The sequence below is a fragment of the Opisthorchis viverrini genome (assembly GCF_000715545.1).
Source record: "Opisthorchis viverrini unplaced genomic scaffold opera_v5_41, whole genome shotgun sequence".
NCBI lineage: Eukaryota > Metazoa > Platyhelminthes > Trematoda > Opisthorchiida > Opisthorchiidae > Opisthorchis > Opisthorchis viverrini.
The window spans coordinates 127219-140750 of NW_008751697.1; the positions used below are offsets into that span (position 1 = coordinate 127219).

The 13532-nt window shown below is 45.5% G+C and overlaps 2 protein-coding genes across 2 annotated transcripts in view; both read right to left on the bottom strand.

The window, feature by feature from the left end:
• Positions 1–288: 288 nt before the first annotated feature.
• T265_13148 (hypothetical protein) lies at positions 289–9075 on the bottom strand (the record flags this gene model as incomplete). Its single annotated transcript, XM_009167455.1, has 3 exons — positions 289–831; positions 3966–4253; positions 8959–9075. 3 exons carry the CDS (start codon positions 9067–9069, stop codon positions 625–627), a joined length of 606 nt encoding a protein of 201 aa, XP_009165719.1.
• Positions 9076–10893: 1818 nt separating this feature from the next.
• The window catches only part of T265_03010 (hypothetical protein), a gene marked incomplete at both ends in the record, with an annotated part of 4329 nt that continues 1690 nt past the window's right edge, over positions 10894–13532 (bottom strand). The window contains 5 exons of the mRNA XM_009167400.1: positions 10894–10977; positions 11109–11208; positions 11236–11418; positions 11701–11861; positions 12250–12735. Coding sequence (XP_009165664.1) covers positions 10894–10977; positions 11109–11208; positions 11236–11418; positions 11701–11861; positions 12250–12735 — 1014 coding nt within the window. The remainder of the gene's footprint in view (positions 10978–11108; positions 11209–11235; positions 11419–11700; positions 11862–12249; positions 12736–13532) is intronic.

Here is a 13532-nt window from a genome sequence, read left to right on the forward strand (position 1 = left end):
TCTTTAATAACAAGGCCTGTATCATGAATGCATCTCCACTGCATAAAGCAGGTGTGGAAAGGTTGGCAATAACGAAAGATAGATTAGAGGTTACTAGTAGTCGATTCACTGAACTGAGACTAGGTCACAGAGGGGTCGTGATGTTTAGGTCAGTTGTTCGTTAGCACTCAGTCCTAACTGGTCATATGAATGAACTAAACCATAACAACGATACCAACATGAAGACATATCTATCACCCATAGATCCCAGGCGCATTCGGAGACACCTAAGTGACTAATGGAGAATCCCCCAGTCTAGGTAATACCGAATAAACAAGAGGGTTCGGTCACATGACTCCTTGGAAACCGTCTCATCAAAAGTTGTCAACAAAGTAACCATTCTGTGTTTGAAAGAAACAAAGTAGCATTGCAAGAAACGCTGAGTAAGAACGTGGAAAATGCACACCAAAGAAGTGTAAAATCAAAAAGAAACCGGCATTTCAAGCTTCGGTGCTCAGTTGTTATGGAATAGTATGTGTACTCAAGTTGCAGATCACTCGTGGTGACAACCGAAAATGCACACCGTCCTCTGGGAGACAGACTGTTGATGTGCACTAGTGTAACAATCGGCAGTGGACCAAGACATCAATCTTTCTTCACGTGGTCCTGAGCAGAATGGAACACCTCACCACTCTCGTCTACGGGATCACTGTTACCGGTTCGGTTGTCTCGATCACTTAGTTCTTGCATTTCGGCCAACCCTTTCCGCAGAAGGCCAATACGCCTGCGAACTTCAGACTTGAGCGCTGCATCATAATTTTCAGCTGATGTTTGTTGAGCGTTTTGGACAAGCTGGAAGTAGAAAATAGAGTATGAGTGGATGAGAAAGGAATACATTGTTTCCATATTAGCCGAATGTGTGAGTGTCAAAAAGGGAAACCAGCATCGATCCATCACCTAATCTAATAAGCATAAGATCAAATCAAAAACCAACTAACCTGATATCTTTCAACTCATCCAATGCAACTTTACGCTAACCAATCATTAGGATGGGTGGAACTGCTTGTAATAAATGCAAGAAAAGACTAGGTAATTGTTGGAGGTTGGTTCATATACGAACGACATATGCGCCAGAATACACATGCCCGATTGCACACTGCATAGCACTTCGTCAGATGACCCAAAAAGAACGAATGAACCTTTATATGTCCTCGTGTACCCTATCAGTTGGACGGGATTCAATAGTTTATCGCTGTCACATGGGACCGATTTGACCTTAGTTTGTTTTCGATGATCACTTGTTTCAATCGATTAAAATCAGTTCACTGACAAGCTAAGATTAGCTATTTAGGATGTTATCACAACAAGACAATCTGGCGGCCTCGTAGAACAGTAAGTATTGGGGAAAAATCGTTTGTGTGATTTTCGATAAACGCTGTTTAGACTTTCTGAAAGCACTGTAATGTTCGGTTACCAACAATCAACACAGTGCTATGTTCTACTCATCTCGTAGTATTTAAAACGACAAACTTGGAAGCACACGATTCGCGCTGTCACTGGCCGTCTCCCCCAGGAAGGCATCCTTAACACAATACATAGATGCGCTAAAGAACACGGTCCGTGCATCCAGTCCATTGACTTTAACTCATCCATCCCCTGATCTTCGGGACCACAATGTGCGCAATGCCAACCGACGAACAGGTTCAGCTTCAAAGTACTTGTTCACTGGATTTATGATTGTTCAATCAATTAATCAATAACAACTGTCCAACTGTGATACCCTTTTCGTGCGTCCCTCCTACGCAACGGAAAATAAGCACGAAAGTTCAGGTATGGTCAGAATGCTCAAACCCGGATGGGAGCAATAGAAAAGCTAGAGAGCCGTCTGAAGTACGTACTTTCCGGTCGCAATTCGACCGAATTCACACAAATTAAAGTAATGCGTCGCGTACTAAAATGGTGCGGAACGGTACACTTCATTGAACAATGCATACTTTTTTCCATTGTATTCCATTATCGTTCCATGATTCCACTCTTCGTTTCCCCAAAATACTCAAGGTTACCATTATGTCCGTACGTCTGCGTAGGATGCTCCGGTAGTCAAAGGATGTGCATAGTTAGGTGCGCACTGATGATGTCTTCTCGTATGATAACGAAACGTTCGTAAGTTGATTGCCAGGCTCGGCGAACAGATCAGCGCCATCTCATCAACAACCAATAAAGCCACTTTTCCTATTTTCCTCCACAGAAAATGGAAATATGTCCCTTAGAGTCTCTTAGAGAAAATGCTGAACAGTCAACAATCGTGCTGCACTTATCGTGAGCTCCTGAACTGATCGAGTCAAAACTGCATGATCGTAAATGTGTCGGGTGGCTTATGATCGTCGACAATGAAGAGGATGCCCAATCTTGCAGTCATCCTACAGAGCATACTTAAACCTCTATATCAATAGATTGTAGAACGACTGCATTTTTTATGCATGAGCGGGCAATGTAGTTGTCACGTCAACAGCATATACCCTGAAGAAATCAAAGGTCGTTTGCCTCAAAGAACAGAAGTTAACGAAGGCAACTCTGCAGATTTAGGATGAAAATGTAAAAAAAATCACTTGCATAGTCATTTTCATGGGCAGTTCCAGTCTCGTCCGCAGCTCAAAACTCTTGGATTGATCCCACTGTAACAGTCTTATTCAACCAACCAACTGGCAGTAGTCAGATTTAGTTTTCGTGCACACCCTTACATCTTACATGACACCACAAGTGGCTGCAGGTCAGGCTTGTCGGACTGATGTTCTCAAAAGTGAACATCAATCGCCCGAATATTGCCTTACAGCGATGGGAGTGTCCATAACAGTTCCGGGGATTGATTGTTCACGATTTACAAGTGGCAATTCGTCCTACTCAGTACTCAAAGTGGTGTATTGCCGTAACTGACCAACAAGATAGTCGACCGGTCGTTACGAAAACTCAGTAATAATGGGTCAGACATAAAAAGTCGTCACTCTTTCACACCGGGCAGTCCGGCAAGCAGCCGTGACACCAAACTCTTTTGGATTGATTGAGGGAAGAAGCGACGACAATCCTAGTGAGCTGCTGTGTGGTCGTTTCTGGTCCAAGGTGAAACAATCCAGAATCGCAGTCGCCCCGCGGTTTCGAGAGAGGAAAACGTCAAAGGACAAAACCGTGTCCTAAAACTTCATCGCAGCCTAACTTAATATGTCGTTGATGCGTAGTCTTGAGAAAGGTAGTACGGATGGAAATTATCTGTGTTTTCTGTTTGATCGTAGTGGAAGGGTTCCATGTAACCTCAATCTAAATTCTCATGCTAGCATAAAGCTACTGCCGATGTCATCAGCATCCGCTTGACGGGGAGCGTCTACCTGATTGTGAGCCCTAAGAGTTGAGTGAATGCGAGATCTGGTTCGGGCTCGGATGTTCTCTGGAAACGAATTAGTAATCTTGTCCTGCTGAGCCCGCTTGGCCATTGATTGAATGAGTCATTACTTGCTCAAGGTAACAACCACGGAAATCGAACCGAAGCTCAGCATTTGTTCTGTCTTAGAGCTCGAACCCAACGGAATTTCAAAAACTCGCAATGAAGAAATTGCGGAGAAGAGTTGCGCTTCATAGAGTTCCTTATCAGGAAGGGGGAGGCAACCGTATATCAGCAATGATGAATAACAGAAATCTCTTGTGCGCCTGAGACCTAGTAGAGGTTTGATCTAGCAGACATAACAATCGCATATGGAGTCTCACTACAAAATAATCCGCTGAAGTTACATAGTCATTTACAAACGAGGAGGGTATCAATGTGCGATTTACACTACACTCGAATTGATCTCTTATTTGTGATTTTCGTCGACCCAAAGTATTTTTCAAAGTTCGTATCAATGTTTAATTAGAAAGATATTGAAGAGATCACAGTATTTTCTCCTTCATTCTACATAACTTACAAAGGCGGTAAAAACTTTCCACAGAGTACTGACCTGTGCACGAATGACAAACCAACAAGTGAGCAGCAAACCGAAAACAATTGAATTGGACGCATCTTTAGGATCACCCTGTGAGTTCCAAATTGAGAATAGGTTGAAGAGCATCAAACACAGCAGGCCACCTGCACTAATATCCTGTAGAAGACTGGATCCGATCAGTAACAGAATCCCGCCCACAACCTCTACCGAACCGTAGACTCGACGAATAACATGAGGGCTCGGATTCCAGCCGACCCAGTTCTTGAGCGGGAAGGATTCGTAGGTTTTGACAAAGATTTTTCGCTGTATATGGGAAAATGTAATCATTAAATAAAAACAGGCGCAATCTAAACAGAAACATCCGCGCTGATGAGATGTATAAAAAGTATCACCTCTCTTCAAGAGGAGTCACAACTGATAGAAATATTCCCAAATCTGTACGCTAATTTTGCCACTGTACAATCTCACTCTTGGCAGATTCAAGTGGCAAAATACAGGTGATGGAGTATACAGCACACAAGATGTATACAAGAGAACTGGCGGTTTAACCACTTCAGTGAGTGCTTTGTAGCATTACACGAAGTAGGATCCAGGTAATTTATCGCAGTGATTCACGTGTGGGATACTCGTGCAGAATCCGTCAACAGTCGGACACCGATGTAGCTTTGCTGAGCACAGTAACTCGTTTCTACACCGTCTTTTCGATACCTGAGCATTTTAGTGTTCCACTCCCCGTAATGGGAGTCCCTCGAGAGTAGTTTTAAAATACATAGTAGGCAATGACATGACCTTGTATGAAGAATCGGGCGTGACTCGTGCAGTCAAGTGTTGCTATAATGTAGTGGTGTCCAGCATTTACGTGAAAAAGAAAAATGAATGTAGGAAGTTCTCGTAGCGAGAAACAAATTTTGATCACTAAAATTGTATTCACGAATGCAAAATAGCTCTAAAACCTACTTAACTGGCAACAAAATCTCATCAAAATCCTATTTAATTATCACTGAGTATTCTAACGGGAACCCATTACGATGAAAGCCTGCTGACAAGGCTCGTCTGTTGCCATCTGGAACTGACAAGGCAGTCAATGAATCAACTAGAACCTCCACTGAGTCCAATACTGGTGTCATCAACAGGTTGCATTTATTGTTTCTCATAAGTAGAAGCACATACCGCTGCAGAGAAGTCCCAACGGAAGGAAACGGGGACTCTACATATTAATCAGGATGACCGAGATTCAACAAGTTACTCAGATGAAAGCTAAGTGATGCGGAATGGCCAGTGTCCCTTGAACGATAAGGGACTGGAGTGACAAGGATGAAAACTTGTGAACAAAGTTCACAAACCTTCAAATCCAAGAGTAGCAATCCGTAAAGATATTGGCATAACCATACGTTATTTATGAGAATAAAACTACCAGTGGAGAGATCCATTTTTAGCTAACCGTTGCATAAAATATATTTGCTTCCTCTGAAGAAATCACCTCCAGAAGTCTTTTCTGACGGACCCTTGGACGAAAGTTATGCGACATCGCCACTTCGGATTGGCCTTTGAGGTAGCTAGAATAAACGTTGCTCGATCCCAATAACTACGTCTTAGAGTTACCAGTCCATAGAACCATACAAATTGGCTGCCACACTGGTGTGATGGTAGGGCTATCTTGTTGTAATGACCCCACGTGCTTAACTGACTGGAACTTCCTTCTGGAGGGTGCAGCAATGCCAGGAGGACCAAAGTGGACCAATAAACAGCAGCAATTCATCGTACTACGAGCAATCATAATGAGCGGTGGTCAGGGAAAATCCTACTACCTTCGCGGTAGGGAAATAGCATGTCCATATACATACTGCATGCGATACTACCTTCTCTCCATGCACCCGCTGCGTGCAATCACATTGGGAGTCAGACAAATATGCCTTATTACCGGTGCCCTCAAATTAGGCAAGCCTCCCACGTCCAATTGGGTCATATTATTGAGTCACCGGCTCTGAGAAGGGTTCCCAATAAAACCTCGACCCCATGTCGCCTTGATGAACAGACTTTTGAGTGGAATGTCAAGGTAGGGTCTCCCGAACAAACTCCCTTCATCAGCAGCAACCAGGCAGTAATATCATGCAGTTCAACGGCAAGGCTAAGTTTACCCCTTGGCACATGAAATGCTGTTATTTTTTCTCACATCAATGGAAACTACCCCTGCATGTTCAGAGGACCCGCAAATTTGGCCCAAGATACATCGACGCGATTAGACGGTAACGTGCCCACTGAGGATGATCTCTCACAGTGTCTTACCAGTCCCAGAAGATGGTTATTTCGGTGACACTAAAATCCACCATCAGCTTTCAGTCAGATTGGAATCACCGTTCATTTGTCGGTCTGGGGTTATTCTGTCCTCTGCAACAGGAGCGTGAAGCCATGTAGGTGTTTCTCACAGGCGACTATATTTATGGAAGAGGCGATGCTGTCTTCCCCCGGGGAACGACATTTAGAAAACGTCGGCCCCAAATCCGTATGCTCCGATCACCAAACAGTTGACCGTGGTCGCCAGTGAATTATTCAATACGGTCGAAATGCTTTTAAAACCAGAGTCCGGTGCTGTCCAAAAGGTGCCGGCTGTGTGCAGCCGAATTATGAGTGAGGCACTAACGCTTTACTCCCTGTATCCTTGGGTTAGGCCAACCCCCTGCAACCGAGCATCTCAGATGACCGGGCAATCCGTTATACACAAATGTGCCAAAAGGGAACTCTTTGGAAATGACCGAGCGACTGCTACTGGCAGACAGACACAGCTTACAGGAGATAAAATAGTGGAAAGGTACAGAGGTACGCTTGAATCTCACTCACTCGATTCATTTGCACCCAAGGACAAGGTCTATCAATGCGATCTCAAATGTCCCCGGTTTTGGCAAATATTTTATGGAACATTTTGAACCCAAACCTTTATCCGGATTCTCGTATGCACCCATAATATTCTGGCGTTATGTAGATGACACTTTTGTCGTAAGGGAACGAGACAAAGTCTATGAGTTTTACAGCTTTCTGAATGACCTGAATCCAAACATCAGATACAGCGTGGAGATTGAGTTAAATTCGGGTACATTCCCCTTCCTAGACTGCATGACACACGAGGTCGGGGAAAAACTAAAAGCCAGTGTATGAGAAGCCAACTGACAATGGGGCGATTTTGGACCAATCGCCTGCCCATCCGAAGTCAGCATTCGCCAGTATTGCCTCATCAGTGTTTGGCCGAGTAATGGCCCTGTGTACAGCGGCCCAAATTGAAGTAAAGAACAAACCTCAGGGTAGTGGATAGCCAGTGTTAATTACGGTGTTGGCACAGGTGGTGAAACCCAACAGGGGATGGAGTAGGATTGCTGTTATTACACATAAACCAGGAAGATCCGAAGCAATCTGAAGGATTCTAAAAACGACTAACATAAGAGTAGCTTGCTAGAGGGACAACACTGTGCTCTGCACTGGTACAATTGGAGGGTCGCCTCAAAGTTAGCAGAACCAGGGACTGTCTACAAAAGTGAATGCAACAACTACACTGAGGTCCACAAAGGACAGACGGTCAGGGAACTTCACACCATGATCCAAGAGCATAGGAGCACAATAAACAGGCCACCGAGAAACACAGGCGAACATCGGGCGTTACTGAAACACTCAGCAATGGCTGAACATACAGTTCACACGGGACACAAAAGAGACTTGGAAAATGTTGAAATTTTGAGGCGGGGATTACGGCTCACGCTCATCGAGACTGATGGTCGAGGCGGCAGAAATCGCCAAGCATCCAAATCCTAATAGAACAGAAAGCGAAGAACTAGCAAGCGTGTGAAGAGCGGGTTTATATCAGAAATAGGAGCCATAAAGAGAAGTGGATTACGTCTGAAGCGCACTTATTCTCACCCTTCTTCTTCTCCCCCCAACAAAATTTTTGTACCGCTTAGAAGCCTACAAAAACCGACGAAAGTCACCCGTGGCCCCGAAAGTGGATCGTCGACTGAAGTATCTTGAACCGAACGATTAAGGAGTCACATTCGATCAAAAATACTTTGAAATTCCTCCAACCGTAATAGTGAGGCAACCACAATGACCGACAAGACCCTTGAACTGATATTTAACACCGATCTAGTATGCCATTCTGAATAGGTCTTACTGACTGGTTCTCCATCTGCTTTAAAAACTTGTCAACTTGGTGACCTACTCGACTGGCCTGAGAAAGCTTTTGTGTCAAGGGTAAAACGTCGCCCAGTTAAAAACAACTGACTGTTTACCAAGCCATTCTGAAACATATCACTATCGTTTTAAGTCACCTTCCTGCGCCGGCGCAACTATGTTGATAAAAACAAACCTGCGAAAGGAAGCTGAGAACCGGACGTCAGAATATAAAATGACTGTATCCACTTAATGCCATGTGCGAATTGCGATGAGGAAATCATTGTCAAATCATGAAAATCTACCAGTTTAGTGTAAAAACGATGATCAGTGGTCTGAGAAATCAGCAGTAAGGACTGTAAGGGCTGACTAAACCGAAAACGTGCCACTGCAGCAGTCATCTAATGTGCGCAAATATCCAAGCTTAGTTCGCTTCCGTGAAATCAATTCGAAGCAATTAATACAACCACTAAACTACATCAATAACCCTAAATACAGTAATATGGATGACATCTACTCATGTTCAGTAAGATCCAAACTTTTGTAAGTAGGAATACACAGACTGGGTATCGGTAAGTTCCTGGAAATTCCCTCAGAGGATTACAGGTGATCAATAAAGCTAAAATTGATGTCCAAATGGTCTGACCCACCAGAAAATAAAGTCCCTGTTGAGAGAAGTACCAACAAGTTTCTCGAAATTTTCCTTAGAGCGTCCTATCTCTCCTATCAGGGAGTATAGTTCCCAGGACCTTAATCGACGGACCACCGTGTTTTTCTGCTTTCAAGTGAGGCTGTTTAAATTAAATAATTTCCAGATATAAGCAGCACCGAATTAGGCGCCAGTGAGACTTACCATGCTTCGGTAGAGTTCTTCTGAAAAGATAGGCGCCAACTTCAGCGTTCCGAAGAATATGAAACAGATTCCAAGACAAAGTGATATAGCAGTAAGCGCCGTGTTTGACATAGTTGCTAATAAAAGAGAGGAAAACCAGAAATTCGTTCACCTGGAAACCAGCGCATTACAATAATTAGTGGTGTTGAACTGACAGGAGCTGGTACCCATAATTCAAAAGAACTTGTCCCGCCAAGACACGTAAAGATGTTCCATCCGATGTGTCCATTAATTGCGTGAAAACTGAGTGAAAAATAGCAGTTTGATTTCGTCTAGAAATGTGCTCTTCATCGGAGTTCGTGATGATGCGATAGGAGTAATTCTTAGACGTATAAAAACAAGACACCCAACATGCTCCTCGAAAATAAACTAATTTGGAGGGGGTGTATGCGGTTTTCCTCCTCGGACCTCTGTGACACCTTGTAAGTTTGGAGACTACTAACAAACTCGCCAGCACAATACCAATGTTCAAACACTAAACCTTCGCTGTCATGCACCATAATTTATGTGCCTTATTGTGAATAGAATAAAAGTGAACGGATAACGGCATAGTGCTAGTCTATCATAGTCATTTCGGAGTGCCCCCATCTACTGGCACTCAGTTAAAGACTGGATAATAACTGACAACAAGAACGCCACTGGCGTCGATCAGCAGCCCTACCTTGCAGCGTCTCCAGCCAATCCAGTGGGGATTACACGGCCCCCTTCTTGGAAGGCGAGCTGTACCGAAGAAACCCAGAATTTTCGTATTCCTTTTCATACCCCCTGCCAGGTTAAAGGTCGGGCATCTCTCTCTTGTGCCACTTTGAATTGAGCACGGAAAACAGCACTCTTTTCGGCAAACGATGTCTCAGTATAAGCAATACATGGCCTAACCAAAAGAGCTTCTGGTGCAGGACACAATCATGGATTGAAGTCCCTGTTGAACAAACAAACACTCATGGGGTGCCCGTGACCCCGCCTGTGCTTGGCGGGAGATGTTGCAAGAGATGGCGGCTAATCGGTGTCAGTGGCGTTCGTGCTGTTGGTTTCTTTCCAGATTGTCTGATTAAGCGGTTGGAGGTGTAGGCACATCAGAATGCTTGACGTAGGCAAGCACTAGGTCCCCTCCCTGACCGAATTTTTTTCTCTTATCACTCTAGGGGTTTCAATGCATGACAGTGAGGCATCAGTGTCAACACCGATGTTGTCTCTGATGATGATGATGAGGACGAAGCAAACAATCGTCTCCTGAATGTCTCGTTGCGAATTCACCATCAGTATGAAACAACGATTGTTAAAAACTCGAAGACGTTCCAATTCTGCTGCTCGCAGGGGGTACGTCTCACGGTCGTACAGCTACATATAACTGTGGCCTGATACACATGTCCCTTGAAATGTAGGGATATGCCACTTTGCTGTCATGTGTCAACTTAGCAAACCCGAGCCTTGCAGATTCATACATTGACCTCAACCGTCACACTACAATCAGGACTAACACAACTTCCGGAATATGTACCACGTTTCACAGCTTCGAGTGCTTCTCGTCACTATCATCATCATCACCTGTGAGAACCGCGTACTTGTCGTACAGTAGCTGTAGCTGCCAAAATTTCGTCCACCGATGATTTGGAGAGGTGGGATAGGTTGCTGCGCATTGAAGGCGGAGTCAATAAATTGGTGCGTAGATACAGAGCTGTCAGTGGGCTTTTAAGTCGGGGTTGGGAAGGGAATTACGCATTGGGGGCAATAGGTTGGATGCACAAGCACCAATGAGACCGTCACTGGGCCATATCTGACAATACCTCTAGCCAGTAATGTGGCTCTGCGCAGGGTCCCCAGCGTGGAAAACGGCAATGACCAAAAGCAACAGAATTTGCTGGTAATGATTTTCATAATTCGCTGTCAAGTCGTTGTTTAACCATCCCTGGCTCGTTTCCATCCTTCACACGGTTGTGCAAAAACAGCCCTTCGAGGGAGTCGGTTAACTGGCATACGGAGCTGTTAGGCAGGAATCCACGCGGATACCATCCCTGTTTCCATCCTTCACACGGTTGTGCAAAAACAGCCCTTCGAAGGAGTCGGTTAACTGGCATACGGAGCTGTTAGGCAGGAAAGGAATCGGATCCCACTATACCGCACGCTTTAGGCGCTGCTACGGCCGAGAAGCCTGGCCCGCTCGAGGTTGGCCCAAAATTCGGGACCCTTGCCGGTCCGGCATCAAGGCGAGATCTGATTGGTCAACAATCTGGACCCAACAGCCAATCATGACCCAGTATTGGCCAAATGCCGGTTGCCAATGGAGCTCCAGAACGCGTCAGAAATTCCAGAAAGTTATAGCCGCTTACGCTATATATACGAAGCGCTGTACAACTGTTCCTGATTTCGTTTTGGGCGTTAATAGACCTTTGTGCACCTTTGGTGTTTGTTTTGACGTGAACGCTAGCTTGGGAGGCTCAGACCGAGAACTAAGCTGAGGAAAATACAGTTACAACAATTGGCGAACGGGAACCCACGATGTCAATCGAATTTGATCAGCTCCGAGAATTATTGCAGCAGCAACAAAAGCAGTTTGAAGAAGCGCAACTGAAGCTCATTGAATCACTGACTCAGAAACTGCATATCCAGACAGCAGCAGTCAGTACTGGTGAGTCTTCTGTTTCCTCAACTGATGCAGCCGCGGCCTCAATTACGGAGTTCACATTTGACGCTCTTTCTGGTCACACTTTTGACTCCTGGTTCAAGCGGTACGAAGACATGTTCAAAACTGATTTTTCCAAATTTGACGATGGATGGAAAGTCAGACTATTGCTGCGAAAACTCGGCACACCGGAGCATGAACGGTTCACAAATTTCATTCTCCCCAAGCTGCCCCGCGACCTCAGCTTTGATGAAACGGTCAGAACACTGTCCCAGATATTCGGCGATCAAACATCACTGTTCAATATCCGCTACCAATGCCTTAAGTTGGCCAAGAAAGATGATGATGATTTCATCACGTTTGCCGGTGTTGTCAATCGAGAATGCGAGCGCTTCAAGCTCAGCTCAATGACGGAGAATCAGTTTAAGTGCCTCATTTTTGTATCCGGTCTCCAGTCATCCCATGATGCTGACATCAGAACCCGGCTTCTTAACAGAATTGAACAGGATGCCGAAATGACGTTGCAGAGCCTCACCACTGAATGCCAACGCCTCATCAACCTGAAGCACGACACGGCTATGATCGGTCAGTCACCTGTGACCTCAAGCAGCTGTGTACAGGCAATCAACTACAGCGTGCCCAGGAAATCCGACAAGAAGCCCGATCGAAGACAGGGTAAGCCTCCCACGAGTTGCTGGCATTGCGGTGAGTGGCATTTTGCTCGTTATTGCCGGTTCAGGCGTCACAAATGTTCCAGGTGCAGTCGTCGCGGCCACAAAGAAGATTTGTGTCGATCTCAAAGATTGCAGCCACCCGCACACCACCGTGCAGCCCACAAATCGCGGTCCAACTCGGTGACGGCAACATTCAAAGTTGATTTTGCTTGCCGAAGGAAGTTCGTGACGGTTCGTATCAACGACATCCCAGTTCGGTTGCAACTTGATACTGGCTCCGATATCACGCTGCTCAGTGAACGAACGTGGAAGCGAATCGGTAAGCCATATGTGAAGCCGACTGATCACTGGGCCCGTAATGCTTCCGGTGGCAAACTGAAGTTGACTGGCGAAGTGGACTGCCTCATTAACTTCAAGGACTCGACGGCACAAGCCACCTGCTACCTGACGTCATGCCCCAAACTTGATCTCATGGGGCTAGATTGGATCGAAAAGCTAAACCTGCTGGATAAACCAATCAACTCTATTTGCAACGGCATACACGCAGCACCCGGACAAATTGACTTGCCGAAGCGTTCACTTGAGCACCTCCTACAACGTTATGCGTCTGTATTCACTGACGAACTTGGACGGTGTACAAAAGCAAAAGCCAGACTGTGCCTCCTCCCTGGTGCCAAGCCAGTCTTCAGGCCAAAACGTCCAGTGCCTTACGCAGCCTTGCCTATCGTCGACCAAGAACTGGACCGACTTCAGAAGGCGGGTGTTCTCCAACCGACCAACTACTCGGCTTGGGCCGCACCTATTGTGTTGGTAAAGAAGGCTAACGGGACGATCCGGTTGTGCGCAGATTTCTCCACCGGTCTCAACGCGGCGCTGGATACCCATCAGTACCCTCTGCCTCTCCCAGACGACTTGTTCGCGAAACTGAATGGGGTAAATGTTTCGCAAAGATTGACTTAGCCGGTGCGTATCTCCAGGTTGAAGTAGAGGAAGAATCCCGAGAACTGCTCACGATCAATACGCATCGAAGTCTGTTTCAGTACACTCGACTGCCATCTGGTGTCAAATTAGCGCCGGCCATATTTCAACACGTTATGGTTACGATGCTGAAGGACGCACCAGGCGTTGCCGCCTATTTGGATGACCTCATTGTCATGGGTTTTAAAATCCACGAACTGTGGCAGCGCCTTGATTACGTGCTTAATTGTATTCAAGAATATGGCTTTAAAGTGCGCCCGACG